Genomic DNA, 16332 nt, shown 5'->3' on the forward strand with positions numbered 1-16332 from the left:
CAAAGTATTTTTGATAATACAACAACAAAAAAAGTATAATTATTAATGACAGTTTCTTGCTGAGCTTGTTTCAGACTGTGGGGGCAAAGATTTGACCATGGGGGGCCACCATAGTCTCTTCTATTAATGGAAAACACTGCTCTAGTATGGCTGTTTTGGTTTTCTTTTGCAGTCCGCCCCCCTGGTTTGGCCCTGGATGATTCAGAGCCCCGGCGGGATGAGGTAAGCCTGTCCTGTGAAGTTTGTGGGTCACATGTGCAGCTGTGTGTCCGGGGCAGAGAGGCTCTTCTGGGCGGGCGTCTCCACTTTAACCACCGCCTCTTTTCTCCAACTGCACTGGGACAGTTCTCATCCGAGCTCCGGTTTACCCTCCTCCGGCCTGAGCCACTGCGGGACCGCGATCAACAAGTGTGAACACGGCATGGGAAGGCTTTTGTGCCCGAGATGAACGTCTCTCCGCGGAAATCAGACGCTTGTTTGAGTCGAAAGCGAGGGAAAACTAAAGCGAGCCTTGTTTTTGGACTTCCAGGCTGCTCCCCGTAGGATTTGATTCAAAGGCGAAAACCAAGATGGCCGCCGATTCCGTGCAGGTAGGAAAAAGTTGACAACTGTTGCGAAAAGTCTATAAAGTTTCTTCAAACTCGTTATGAAATGTTAGATTAAACTTAAAACTATTAAAAAACACAATCGGAAGCATGACCGGAGTGTTTATTCATCAAAACACCCCAGCAAGACCCCCGTTATGTTCTTGGGAATTATCCAGGGATTGAGGCCTGGGATGCAATTTTCCAAACTAATTTGAACTTAGCTTTTTTGTTCATCTTTTTCTAAACATATACACCCTTACTTTATAATTTAACGCATGCAAAAAATATGTATATTAGTCATAACATGTTGAGCTGGTGTTATTTTTCATTCCCCATTACGAGAACCTGTATTTACTTAATGAAGAAGTGCTTTATAAGATTCTTACGGATTGCTAATTATTGTGTTTATAATATTAGTCATAGGAAAATACATAGTGTGGCTAAAACAAACAGGAGCAATGTCAGGGTTTGATTTGAAGCTTAGACAGTGAAAAACACTCATTTCGAAACTCTTAAGCCCAATATGATTTTAATCACATGACCGGTCAAATTGTGCTCCTTGTTTAGATCTTATAACTGAAGCTGTCCTTTTTATGAAACACAAAACCGTTAGTTACAGTTAGCATACAGTATTAGCGCTGACAGACGTTATCACTACTGCATGAATTATCCACCCAAACATATAATTTAGCCCCATTAGCATAACACAACACTATCCCATTTTAACACGTGTTTGTAAGAAAACATTTGTAATTATACACTTGGACCCAGTATTCAAGCCTTGGAAAAGAGGATATTTTTAGCACACTAAGCACAGGGGTAAACTAATATATGTTTTCCCTCTAGATTAAGTTGTTACAAACTTCCATCCCACACACATCCCAAAGCACTATAACAAGTCAATTTATGAACAATGCTAAGTGAAACGGTGTTAGCATATTAGCATTTCTATCAAATATATGCTGAGTACTGAACATTTTGCTGAATAATATGTACTCTACTTTATGAGAAGTGGTACTAAGCCTAAAAGTAATTTAATTTTCCTTTTTTTTTTTGTAGCCAATGACCTTTTGGTTTGGAAATGCTAAGCTACTTTAAAAATTTGTAGCCATCCTGAAATTGAATTGGCAAGTAGTAGTAGCTGATGACAACAGTAGAAATAATAATAATAATAATAATAATAATAATAATAATAATAATAATAATAATAATGCTTCATAGTTATTTGAATTAGTGATTATGGCATAGAAGTAGTAGTAGTAGTAATAGTTGTAATGATGTAGTTTATATGTTACTACTATGTTACTATTATTATTATTCTGTTACTATTACTGAATTTTAGTGTTTATAAGCTCTGACAAATCTTTACAAAGAAGTGCTACCATGGTAGGCTTGCCAAAATATCGAAAATCAGAAACTAATTGATACTAAAACTAATATCTGAACTAGATACTCATGCTAAGATAAAGAAAGTACTATTTTATTTTTTTTATATGAAAATTACATTCCATTATTAAAAAGCATTTTTTTTCCATTCATTGTGGTATTGTAATTGGTATCCAGTATTAAGTGAATTCCTGAGTATCGTGAGTAGTAGTAGTAGTAGTAGTGGTAGTAGTAGTAGTAGTAGTAGTAGTATTGTAGTAGTAAATGTTACTACTATTCCAATAACATAAAGATAAGACACTGCAAGATAAGACACTGCATTGTACTGCCTATAAGATTTGACAAATCTTTACAAAGACCTCTTACCATGCTATGATTGTTCTCATACGTTCTCCATATAATCTACATCACATGTGTGTTTAATTAAAACCATAAGTAAGGCCTCTAGTGTAATGCTATCTTGTCTATGAATAACTATGACTCAGCGATTCTTCTTTAAGGAGTTTCACTACGATGACAGCACTACAAAAATAAATCATCTTGACAGAAAACAAGGAGAGCCCAGAGATAGGACACTTGGTAACAGGCCCAGGAATCACAGCACTACTTTATTTAGAAAGATAGTAGTAGTAGTAGTAATATTAGTAGTAGTAGTAGGATATTTGTTGGGTAATGTTTGCTACGTGTGTAAAATGTGTTCATGGGTTGAAAACGGGTGGCACTGATGATGAAGCTCATGTAAGCTGTAAAATACTGTGATATCACTAAGCATACTGATAGATATATATTTTCATCTTAATATTTATGTAATTAGAAATTTGTAAGGTTTGTATACAAAAAAGTAGCAGGAAAAAAGACACTGAAATTTTTGTTTATGGCATGAACTTCCCTACGTTCCTGTCATTACTGTCAGTGGGAGTTCTGTTCTTGGATGTAAACTGCACTTATAACTAGGCTTGTCATGATAATTACTACTTATCGCTCAATATATGAAAGCTGGAACAATATTTTTTGGGAGTCAATGTTTGGGTAATTCTTTGTACTACTGGGAAATTTTGGGTTATTTTTTGACTGTATGGTGAGATTTCAGCTGTGGAAGGTTTAATTATTAAGACTATGACTCATTACAGATGCAAATTAAGTACTGAGGTGTTTCATTCTGTTTTTTTTTTTTTTTTTAATTGCGGCTCATGAGTTGTAAAAAATATTAGATGATAGTTTTTGTGGTTTAAATCTGCTCTTGGGCTATAGTGTAGTTACTTCAGCGATATATCAAACTTCAAAATGTGTTGTCTTGACAGGTCTACTTACAAGTGTGAGCATTGTTATCAAAATTGCTCATATTGTTTATTAATTATAAGGAGCATGCAATACTGGCAGTGATGAATATGTGTATTATTATTATTTTTGCAATTCATCACAAATATTTTAAAATGTGCCTGTAAACCTCTTAGTGGGGATTCAAAAGTCAAGTAGACACAGAAGTAAGACAAACTGAATGTTCTAATTTTCTATACATTCAAAACTATTTCAATATTTCAAACAATCAATTATTATCTTGTAATACACCATGTAGTATATCTATCTCGGCACGTTGCTTTAGTGGCTAGTACTTATGCATCACAGCCAGAAGGTTCCTGGTTTGATTCTCGGGTCCGAGTGACCATTGAAGGATGAGTCAAAAGTAGAGGACAAATTTCTCGACAGGGACAATAAAGTGTTCCTTAACCTTAATCTACCACTTCAAAATTTGCTATTGTGACAGGCCTAGGTTTGTCATATCATAGTTATGTGCGATATATTGCTGAAGTAAATATAGATGATAAACAATAATATTGAAACCAAGCCATAAAGCAGAATTATTATCCCACAAAAACATATACTATATGTACAAAATTGTCAAAAAATATTAACTGCAATAAATAAACAACAGAACTCAACACTTAAGTAGTTTGTTTTTGCCTATAATGAGTCATAGCAGTTCATAATTCAACATTCTACCATAACCAAATATTTCTCATTAGTACATGGACCTGTCACGATAATCACTATATCCTCTTATTGTTCAATGTATATTACATGGAACAATCTTTTTGGGGGTTCAGTATTTATCATGGGTACGTTTTCTTTGTACTTATGGGAGGAATTTTGTTATTTTTATGTACTACAACGAGATTTGAGCTGTAGAGGTTTAATAAATAACTTCTATGACTTTTTATAGATTTAGCCTAACAACTAAAGTTTATCATCCTCCTGTAGAGTTATTGCAGTTATTGCTTAATATGGTTACAAACACATTTAGAATAGTCTTTGGGTATAATTTAACTTCAGGGTTGTTGTGTCATATATTGAACTTTAACACCTGTTATCGTGACAGACCTACTAGTACAACGAAAATATACCTAAAAATTATTGTTCCATCTGTTATGTATTGAACGATATGTCAGTGTAGTAATTATCATGACAGACCTAGACATACCCATCCGTTTCCTAAAGCTTAACTTGTTCTGCTACTGTGAGTTTGTAGCTTGGGGTACTGCTAATCTTCAGTGGGACAGGTGCTCTGGCAGTCCTGTATACTCCTCTGTGTCATGTATGTGGGGCCAGAGAGTTTGGATCTGCACGTGTTTATTGGCCCCTTTCTATTTCTGGCCTGTCCGAGCTGCAGATGGTGTCAGGTTGTATTGGCCTGTAGTATATGTAACTGGCACAGGCTTAAGTGGCCTCAGCTTTTCCACTGGCCTTTGTGTTATTTGTTGGATTTATGCTGTACTCTCGACTGCATGAAAGTTAACAGCCGAAATTTTGATCTGGCATTTAGGCCTGTCATGATAATCACTATATCAGCTTATCGTTTAATTAATTATAGATGGATCTTATTTGTTGTGGGTGCCTTTTCTTTGCAGTAGTGGGGAACTTTTTGTTATTCTTCTGTACTGTGATCAGATTTGAGCTGTATAGGGAGGAAAAAATTACTTCTATGAGGCAGTGGAGAGGTGACATATTATGTACATATGTGACACTAGACTGAGGAAGTTGACATGACGTAGATGAATACAGAAATGAAAGAGGATCAAATTATGTTAATGTCTTAATTGTAATGGCAAAATGACACTATAAAACAGTGAAAATGACTGAGCTTGTAATATCAAAACATACTGTGCCAAAAGTTTAAAGCGTCAACAAGGTTTGCGGCACACTTAGCTACTTTATTACATGGGACAAGCCAACATATTTCAACACAGTAGGCTGCGTTCAGGTGTAGTAAGGCATCACACACACACATACACACTACTTTGCAGATAAATATCACCACAAATGTCATAGCAACCAAAGAGCCAATCCGGATCCAGGGTGTTGAAGGTTACGCCCCTTCCCACCCACACGGCTGGTTTAGCAAGGAGCGGGCGCTTAGCAATGCTGTCAGTCAAGCCTGTTGCTAATGCTAACGGGAGTGACCTCAGGGAAAGAAGGCACCTGATTTGTCTGTTATTAATGTTCATCTTGATTTACAGACACAATGGCGAAATAAAAATACCAGGATCGTGTAGAGCAGGTTAATACAAACATTTTAAGACCAAAATGACGAGCCTGACAGCAGCAGTTACAGAGAGAGGGGTGACAGTTTTCTTATGTAAAGTGAACGGGAGCCAGAGTCAGTGGAGCCGAAAGAGCGCCCATGCTCACTTCCCACTTGGAACTTTGAGGCTAGCACATTAGCTATGGTCATTTATATATGCAGTCTATGGGTATAACATGTTGATTGCTGATATTTCTCCAAAGGCCCAGATTAGCTGATATCAGCCAACTGATACATGGGACGGGCTCCACTCTTTACTGTCTGACAAGAGTGCTAACCACTTTCCCACTATGATCTGACAGTCCCTCATTGACTTGGTATTCATCCGGAAGCACCAGGCTATATTTGCCAACCCTCATTTGAAACCCTCTAATTTCTGCAGCAAACCAGCATATGTAAGCTTCGGTTACAAATAAGACTTTATGTGACAGGCTGTGTAATGAAACTGTAGCATGATCCAGCTGTCTACGTGGTTTTGGAGTGTGAAAGTATTTTTAAAAAGGTCTTTAAGTTAACTCCCCATTGTTACATTATCAAAGATGGCGTCTGTGCAGTGATTTGTGTCTGTCCATTAAAACTGACTTTTAACTACAGAGAGCAGACCAAACCCACTGACATGAACAAGCCCTCCCCATCAATCATATCATGTTTGCATTGTGCTACAAGTGGAAACGCTTGCTTACAATTCTTCCTTCTCGTCTGTTTGGAACAAATAGGTCTTGAGTTCCCGTAAAGTGCCTTCACACAGATAAGCATGTAAAAGAATAGCTCAAGGAAAGCTGAAGTACTGTAATAATGCAGCAAATGTATATAGCACTGCTACTGTTACTATAGGCAGATAACATTTTCTTTAAATGTGCTACTTTCTGGTGAAGGGGTTGCCACCTGTTTGTCTCTATGGAGAGTTGCTGTGCCTAGAATGTTCCACAGTAAGGCATTAAACTGATGTATATGTTTTTTATTGCTCAAAAGTACCTTGAAACACATGCATTCTTACTGTGAGCGAGCCTCCTCTCTACAGATCAGATGTGTTCCAAGTAGGGATGGGACGATATTAAATTTTAGACTCACGATTATCGTGGCCAAAATAATCGCGATTAACGATATTATCGCGATAATTATTAACCTGTTAACGTTCCGACGGCCCGGGCCTACTTTACAACTTTACAGCAATGTACATACACTTCTGCGTCACCCACACAAACAATCTACACATCAAATGAAAGCTCCGGCGCTTGTCTTTCTGGATATGCAAACCATTTTCACCTGCAATCACCACAGTGCTGACAGGAAAGACGTTTTTATAGAAAAGTCACAAAGTGTGAATCTGGACTTCACTTACCATTGAGCGCTCTGGTTCTGTCAAACATCAACATATTCACACAACGTTGGTCTCATTTGTTCCGTAAAGGTCCAGAGAATATATTCCAGTCAAGAAATTATGTCCAATCTGCTGCAGGAAAGTACTCCAAATATGAAATCTGCTCCGTCACTTCTTTGCCTTTCTTTAGTCGATTTCAGGCATAATAAACTTCTGACAGCGCCAACTTTGTTCCCCAGTGCTAAACACACGTATTAGCTTGTGATTGACACCAATGTTGGCCAATAAGGTGGGGGTTGTGGGTTACTGAGCCCGCAGACAGCCAATGAGCAGCGGGACAGGATGACGTATCACATGCCATGGTTTTCCGTAAACAGACGTACCCGGAAGAAAATGTGTACTCCTCAATGTCATGCTGGAGAAATGGACCGGTCCTTGTTGCGCCGGAAGTGACGCAAGTGCCCGTCGACGAAGACTTAATTTTTTTTAAATTAAGGCACTTTGGTGAATTGGGAAACGAGTGGATGCAGAAATGTGTGCATAATGGCGCATTTTACGCACTGTTGTTTTGCGTTTTAAACATGACGAAACAGACAAACCAAAGGGAGTACGTGACCGAGGACACTGTGGATGTTTGTACAAGTTAAACTAGAGGCATCTCGGACCTGGAGCGGTTCATGGCAAAGATTAAAGATCCCACAGTGGACTCAGGAGTAAAGGACCTTATTTTTTTATGGATTGGATGCTGTTCTCGATCGGTAAGTGTGGTTTATTCTGCTATTGACTTAATTGTACGTAAATTATACCGTGTATAATCGTTAGCTTTGCTCCTGTGCACACAGTGCGCATTCGGACCGTGCGCTCTGGCACATTTGTGTTCAGCTGTATGAATTAGACTTAATTTGTCTATTGTTTAAAAGGTGTTGTTTTATTCTGCAGTTTGTATTATTGTAGGTAAAAATCTAAGATGTACACACATTAGCGTCTCATCTGTGCGCACGGGTGAGGCGCGCACTGGTACGTTCCTGTGGAGAGTTACGGATCAGACTTTGTTTATTGTTGATATCTGACAGAATATAGTTCAGACAGCCATAAGCACAGAAGCTACAAGTGTCATTGCTATGTCAGAGTGGGCAAACACCAGAACTAACATATAAACGTTGTATTGGAACTGGAAACATGAGGCTGTGTGATGCCGTAAAGGCGATTATAATCGTGCACAATGATCGCGATTATTAAAAAATGCCACGAACGATTAATTGCGGACCTTATTTATCGCGATTAACGATATTATCGTATATCGTCCCATCCCTAGTTCCAAGTTCCATGCCGTATTGTGGAACATTCCAGGAAAAAGAACAAACATACTTATGGAGACATGGAGACCAGCAGGTGACGCACCCTCCATTAAGTGAATGTGATATTCCATCCATAATGTAGGAGCAATTTCCTCGCAAGGAAGGCATTTCACAGTTTAAACATTCATTTAACAAAATAAACATGTTGTCATTTAAGTTTATTAATCTAATCATAACTATTGTGCAATTTAGAGTCTAGATATGTATTGGCTGATGTTAATATTGTAGTTTCTAGATAAGTCATAGACTGTTTGTACAAATGCACATAGCTAACCTGCTGTATTCCAAATAGGAAGTGATCATGAGGCGCTTCCTTTTCCATTGACTCTGGCTCCAATTCACTTTACACTGAAAAATTATCACCCCTCTCTGTAACTACTCCAGTGAGCCTCGCCATTTTGGTCTTAAAATGTTCGTATTAACCCACTCTACATGATCCTGGTGTTTTGGGGTTTTTTTTTCGCTATTTTGTCCATGATTCAAGATATGAACATTAATAACAGAGAAATCAGGCACCTTCTTTTCCAGAGGTTGCTCCCACTAACGTTAGCAAGAGGTTTGATTGACAGTGTTGCTAAGTGCCCACTCTGTGCTAAACCAGCAATGCAGACAGGAAGGGGTGTTAACTTCAACAGCCTTGCTCTGGATTGTCTCTTTGGTTGCTATGATACTCGCATTCAGAATTCCATATGTGGGACTCTGCTTCAAATTCACCCGTATAACTGTTAGCCTCAATGAGCTTCATTTGACTGGAGACGAAATCTATGGGTGACGTCACACTGACTTAGTCCACTTCTTTATACAGTCTAAGATAACAGTTAGGAAATGCCTCTATGTATGTCACACCTACTGCCTGTGTCCAACCACGAAACAAAATTATTAACTTCACCAAAGTAAGCAAAAAAAAACCCAAAAAACTAATCAAGCTTTGACTAAAATCTTAAATATCATTATAACTGTTTTAATGAAATGAGTAGTCTAACATTTGCACTTTAAGGTTCTGTGGGTTGTATTAAGACTGTAGCAGCTGATTTATTTCCAGCTTATCTGATTGGCCTTTTGGGAGTTTCCTTGCATTGTTTGCCTGTTAAATAGACTTGCTCTCTGTCCTAGCGCTGTCCTTACATTAGACAAACAGCTATAGTTAAGTCGTGTTTGCAGTGAGCTGAAGAAGTAAGTGCATTTTTCCCTGGAGCATTTGTGCAGAGGCACTGACCTCCCTGTTACCTATGACTCATGCGGTAGCCTCCAGCCGTGAGGGGGAGAGCGGAGGAGAGTTTCCCCAAAGGAGCGCCTATAGGCAGTGGAAGGGGCGTGAAGCAGGGCCCTGGGTGGAGGATGTGAGCCAGGCAGGGAAATCCCTTATCTGACCTGAGACGTGGCTGTAGGAGATTCTGACCTCTATATAAGCCTCTGCCGTGAATGCACTCAAACAGCTCTGCCCAGTAATGATAATAAACCTGTACAACGGGACAATGAGCATAGGAAAAATGTCTTGTTCTCTTTTCTTGATAGAATTTCAAGAAACTTGAAAGTCATCTACATGAAAGTGCAATATTGTCTTAAAAATGGGGAAAAAATGATGAATGTAAGAACTGCATGCATCACAAGAAGGTAGGAAAGGCACATTACCCTTGTTTCAAAGTAGACTTTTTTTTAATTTAATTGGTTGTAGGGAAAAAACTTAATCTACCCCTTATTCAAATTTTGCATAGCTTCAGTATTTCACTAGTATTTTAAATGCTGAAAATATGTTGCCCACTATGTGAAAACTGTCATTATTGGCCCAGCAACATTTTCATGCAACTATGGCCAAGAAGGTTGGCTTGAGAGATCAGTGTGAGATCAGTCTCCAGCAAGTTACTGAATCTCTCTCCCCCACTCTTCACCCTCATCCATGCTTACTGTCCTGTACATTTTTACCCTATATTGGCATTAATTCATAGGACAGTACGTTATCTGTTAGAAAACATACATTTTCAGGTATGTTTTTGTGTTGGCTCTTTTAAGTAGACTGTATAAAATATAAACATCAATTTGGTAGTGTTCTAATTTAGGTACAACTTTAACTGCCATTTTCAGCAGGAAACTGATATTGAATGTAGTTGCCCCACTGCAATCCTGCAGACACTTTGACACCAGGATCCTGCCTGCAGGGACATTCACTCCAGTCACTCTGACAGCTCATTGGGCTCTGCTCAGAGCTCAATTATACTGTCTAAACTCACGCTTGACTCTGTCTTAGTTTATAGGAACTCTTCACTCTGTAGGATTCATGTGGTCTAAGTGAAAGTCTGTGAGTATTGGCCTCGTCAAGTAAAAGTATTTGCCCTTGTTTTAAAAAATAACTGTCAGCTTTTATATTTTAGCACAATTTAGGAGCAAGTGGGATTAAGATTTGGGATGCACCAATATGATTCTGGATTAGATATCTACACTGGCTCAGGTGTCATTTCTGCTCAGTCCATGTCATGGTTATGTTAGGCCTTTGATTGGCTAATATAGCTCCAGAATGTCTGACGATGTTTTAACTTTAATTCAAAAGTATTCAGTTAGTTACAGGTTAAATAACAGTTACGTAACACAATTGGAACCTTTGGTAAGACTTGAGGAAAAAAGTGCAGTTTTTACACTCAGGTCTACTAGTATTTTGTCTTGGGGGAAAAAAGAGGTTTATGCATAGGCTACATTTAATGCTTGGATTATGTGTTGAACAACCTCTGTTGCAGTTGCATTCCTGACTGAAACATTCTTAAATGACAAATTAGCATCATGGATATTCTCAACTAGTGTCACAATACAAAAACTTCAAACTTAATTTGAATACTGAGGATAGACTTGAATCTCAATACTGATATAGTCTCAATACTTGCTCAAATCTAGCTCCAATACTGGTTTTAGTGTCGATTAGTATCTGATTTTTGATACTTTTGACAATCCTACAGTGAAGATGAATTAATTGCAGAAATTCAGTATAAATTTAAACCAAGCTATTCAAGTGCATCTGTTTAACAATGGTGACTCTTTTGTTTATTTTTATCCTAGCAGCATCTCCTCCTCTTCGCTTTCATGACTGATTCAAAACCTCCGCACACTTCATCATGTTTTTGTCCTCCCTTGTCGTGCCGCCTGTTGCGTCGTCGCTAAGTCTCCTCCACAATGGACGTGTTTTTAGCTAGCAGTTAATTTTAGCGCTACTCCTGTCCCTCCCCAGGCAGATTAGGTCCCTTTCTGAGCAGGGTTGACCTCACAGAGTACAGCCTAAGTAGGATTTGGCTGGCTCTACTTACACCATTTATCTCTATGTTGATGTCAGTGGACAGAGAGGTGGAGGACAGGACTTTAGGCATTGGGAGATATGCTGAGATCAAAGTTTGGAGGAAATGTGGCGGTTTGAAGTTGGAGCTGCTTGTGCGGCACTGAGCAGGTGAAGAAGTAACAGGGCCCAGAGTATGAGAGGTCGGAGCGGCTCATACCAACTTGAGATGGAGATGGAAGAAGTTGACGATGTTGCGGTAAGAATAGTGTGGATTTAGATTTTGATACTAAGGAATAGACTCGATACTCAATCCCAATAGCATAATGATATTAAAAAATACTGTGTAATATCTAATAATATTTAATAAGCCTTCTCTGTCTGTATGTACCAGACTCATAAGGTAATATTTTTGGACTAAAATGGTGTGGACTTTAGGGTTGTAACAGGAAACAAATGTGTCTGTGGTAATGAAATCGGTGTCGACTGGAGTGCAGGTAATTCTTTAATGACGTTTTCTTGTTTATATTCTCTCGTTAATATAGATGAGGTAATAGATGAAGCTTGTTTATGAATGGAGAGGTTTTGGCTTGGACCCAGGCCTCTCTGAGCAGGTCCTTCTGGATGACAGCGCACATGTTTCACTTAACAGTGTGTGAGTGTCCTTTCATCAAAACTCAATTCTCGCCACATGTTTACTACTACACAAGGAAGAGCTATAAACGAGCTGTAAATGGATAATACACTGTAGGTACATGTTTGATTACAGCCACACAGCCATGCGTATTGAGTATCAAGTCTACTCCTTAGTATCGAAATCAAGTTTGCAATTTCAGTATCGTGACAACACTATTAACCACATAGCATTTTGGGTTAGTGTGCTGTAAATCATCGATACTCAATACTGATTTCGATACCCAAATAATAGTTTTTGAAAGCTCTTTTTTTTTTAGACAGTATTGTAATTTCAACACAAAATAATGTATGTTTTTCTTACACTAGTTCTGATTAAACTCAAGATTAAACTGTTTAAGAAAGTAAAATTTGATCAAGTTATGTTTATTTTTTCTTCTTTTTTCCCCCAGTATCAATACTTAATTAAATGAGTATATAATTTTGATACTAATTTTATTATTGATTAGTTTCTGATTGATCGATACTTTTGACAAACCTACTTCCTCCGTAGACTGAAGTCTGCTCCAAACCACATGCTTTTACTAATTAGCTGCGAACCCTTGTTTATGTAATATAATACAAATTTATTAAATAGATGAGCACTGTAGTCTAGTGTCTCCTGTTGTATTTACCAGTTTGACTTTTTAGGAACCAGAAACTTCCTGTTAATGATCTACCAGAATTAAGTCCAACTATATACAGACCTATAAAGCCAAGCACATTACAGTACTAGTATTGATAAATGCATTATGGGTTATCAGATGGCCAGAGATTTGGGTAGGTGCCTCTTAATGTTAACAGCTTGTTGTTTTGTTTTGTATTAATGCATGAGGTCTCAGGTCTCTATTGTCCACATACCACAGAGATCTCAACGTCTTTGTTACTTTGGTGATTCAGTGATAATTAGATACTGAAATACCAAACTCTATTTTGATACTAAGGAATAGACTCTGTACTCAATACGACACCGGTACCACGGTGATAGTAAAAACACTCTTTCTTTAGACAATAGAATGTGATTTTCAACATTAAAACATCGTACTTTCTTTTATATTCCCATGTGGCCTTATATCTGTGTAATCCCTCAGTCGTCCAGTAGGTTCCATAGTGGTCCATGGGCGTATACTGGTCTGTGTGGTCTTATACTTGTTCTGATACAGCTCAAGATCATGACCAGTGTGGAGTTTTGCCATGACTGTACAACAACAGCTAGCATGCTCACACGCACTTCCTCAGACGGTAAAATGCTTTCTAATCAGATGCAGGTAGTACTCGGCAGACTTATTTTGACATCAAGAGCTGCTTGTACAATATATATGTACTGGAGCAAGACAAATATGTGGAAAAAAGGGGAACAGCTCCTTAATTTAAATAACTTAAAATATATAGTGTATTACTGGCTCTATATTTAAGATGTTTTCACTATTTTTGAACAGCGCTAAAAGCCTTCTCTGGATGTTGAAAATGAGCATTTTCGCTATAACACTGGAAACAATGCATCTGGTTCCTGGTTCCTAACTGCTATATCCTTAATAAATGCATACATAATTCATATAAACAGAAAAAATGCAGGGCTAAAAATATCCCAACCTGTGTAAATAAATAACCCAGCGTTGGACCAACATAATTCTGAATTATTTTGACCCAGCAGTTTGGGTTATTATTTTAACACAACGTTTTGGGCTATTATTTCTACCTAATTCTGGGTTGTATTTAACTACAGTACTCTGATGTGTTAATTCTACCTAGTACAAGGGTGAATGTTTATAATAATCGCCACAGTGCTTTTTAAGAGACATCCATTTATAAAAAGCATTTTAAAATAACATTTAAAATGCATTTAAAACATGTCGTGCCATAAACAGTAACACATCATTAATTCAGGAGTAAAATGATCATTAAAATTGTCCTTGTTGTAGTTTGTACTAATAAGACATGTACACATACTTGTATAAAATACGTTTTCCTGTGAGCATCAGAAGAGGTGGGTAATGCCGAGGACAGTTGAAGAGTCTGTATTTGACACAATTCGCTGGGTTGTTTGAGAGTATTTAACCCAGATCGCTGGACCTAAACATTTTGTTACATTTGGAATGACCCAACTATGACCCAACCTATTGACCCAGTGTTTTGGTTCAGTCAAACAACACAATTCTCTGAAAATAACTGAAAAATGTGACCCAACAGTCCTAAGCCAGCAATTGGGTAGAAAAAATAATGCAGCATTTTTAGGGTGTATTGGGTATTTTTTTCATTATTACACCAGTGTTTAAATAAGATATTAACCGTATAGGTCCTGACTGTGGCTTTCTTGAATGGTACACACTCTGCCAGCGTGGCCTAAGCGCTACAATATCTATGATGGCCAAACTAAATCCATTCAGGAAGTGGCCTCTAATCCGTCTTTAGTAAAAGCGACGTCTTAAAGGAGGTCATCGGTGAGTGAGAGCACAGAGACGGCACAGGGGTTCGAGTTTAGCGTCGTAAGGCTGTATGATTTTGCAAAAATACAAAAAATGTAATTGCGTTTTTAAAAATATTGCAACTAGATTTGTAATAATTGTTCATTTGCCAGTGCACATTTTGAATAGCGCTCAGGTTTGTAACATCACATCTCATAGAATTTTCAGCGAGCATAATGTTAAACCAATGGAGATTTTAAGATGGTAAACAACCCGCCTTAGCGTTCATTCAAATTAATTTCATTTTCATTTTTCATTTTCTGACACTATAGAGAGACCTGCAGTGACCCAGCATTTATCGGGTTGTTCCACCGCACTTTTGTTTACTTTTTAACATTGTTTTTGCTAATATCTTTAAGAGTTTTGCACTACTGCCACAAACATGGCAGATTTCCATAGTAGCATCAGTTTTTCTGAGGTTTCTTCCCAAACTGTATATATCCTGGAGGATTAGCATTTGAGAGAGAAGCTATGCTAACCTGTAGATCCACTGCTTGTAAAGACATAACATCATAACTGACGTCTTTTTGTAATTCTCACTATACAATTGCAGTTTATCTTTCAGTCCTATGCAGGAACTAAACAAAAAAAAAAAGTAAAGCTACCATTTCAGTTGAATGAATACTTGAATTTATTTTGTGCTGGTACAATTGTAAATGGAGACCTAAATGTTTTTTTTTTCTGTTTTTTTGGGGGGGGGTTTGCCCAACAAGGATGAGATTACAAGTCTTTGGCTGCTCAACAATGTGGACTTTTCTCACCATTTGATCCCTTGTTTTAGCATTTGAAAATATTCTTTGTGACTGTGATTTTCCCCAGTGGAATGTTTTTCTTCATATATTTTACACAGTGCACTTGCTTACACGTCGTCTCTGTCCTGCTGCTCCCGTGTAACTTAAACAGGACATAAATTGTACATGGACAGAAGGGCTGTAGGTAACATCAGACCTATTCTGCACAATAGACTTGTTAGTTTTTATCAATGTTATAGTTGTTTCTTCTTCTCATTTACCCTCTGAAGTTGTATTTAGCGTGATTCATGCATGTTTGAGTAATCTTCATACTCCTTTATTCAAGACATCATTTTTCCTATTAACCCTGTGATTCACATTTGATTTGGCAGTGTTGCGTAGTCATTTTGGTACAAATGGAAAAAAATATCCACTGCTCGCTAGTGTGATCTGCAGCTGTCAATAGGAAGGGCCAACAGCTCCTTGTTGTGATGACATTTGTCATGACATCAGCTCCCACTGGGTGCAGTCTTCTAATGCGGAAAGAGTTGTTTCTTTTATGAAGTTGTTTTAGATGAATATTGCGATTTAAATTGTCTAAATTATAACATAATGATCACAGGTGCCATAGATATAACAATGGATCAGATACAAGCACAATATGTGTTCTTAAGATAAGGAGAGCTTTTTTATTTCTTTTAGTTTAAAGCTGACAATAGAGATGCACAAGAAAGAGAGCAGACTGACAGTTGTGTTATTGTGTTATTTTTCAGGGGGACTCTCGGGGGCAGATGGTGGCCGAGCGTCTTGGTTTGGGCCATAACTTGGACCTGTCCGACACCATGGTCCAACAGAAGCTGGACGAGATCAAGGAGCAGATCCGCAGAGAGATCCGCAAAGAGCTCAAGATCAAGGAAGGAGCCGAGAACCTGCGAAAGGTACAACTGATGACAATCTTCTATAAAACAAGCAGATT

At 38.0% G+C, this 16332-nt stretch overlaps 1 protein-coding gene across 2 annotated transcripts in view; it reads left to right on the forward strand.

Annotated features, from left to right (window-relative positions):
• Positions 1 to 235: 235 nt before the first annotated feature.
• pkn2a (protein kinase N2a) overlaps positions 236 to 16332 on the forward strand; it is a 56737-nt gene continuing 40640 nt past the window's right edge. The window contains exons 1-2 of one of the 2 annotated variants that reach the window (XM_033982358.2): positions 236 to 590; positions 16130 to 16294. In XM_033982358.2, the coding sequence (XP_033838249.1) occupies positions 570 to 590; positions 16130 to 16294 (186 nt within the window). In that variant the 5' untranslated portion in view covers positions 236 to 569. The remainder of the gene's footprint in view (positions 591 to 16129; positions 16295 to 16332) is intronic. The other variant, XM_033982359.2, reaches the window with a different exon arrangement.

This window comes from Periophthalmus magnuspinnatus, chromosome 17, assembly GCF_009829125.3.
Source record: "Periophthalmus magnuspinnatus isolate fPerMag1 chromosome 17, fPerMag1.2.pri, whole genome shotgun sequence".
Lineage (NCBI taxonomy): Eukaryota > Metazoa > Chordata > Actinopteri > Gobiiformes > Gobiidae > Periophthalmus > Periophthalmus magnuspinnatus.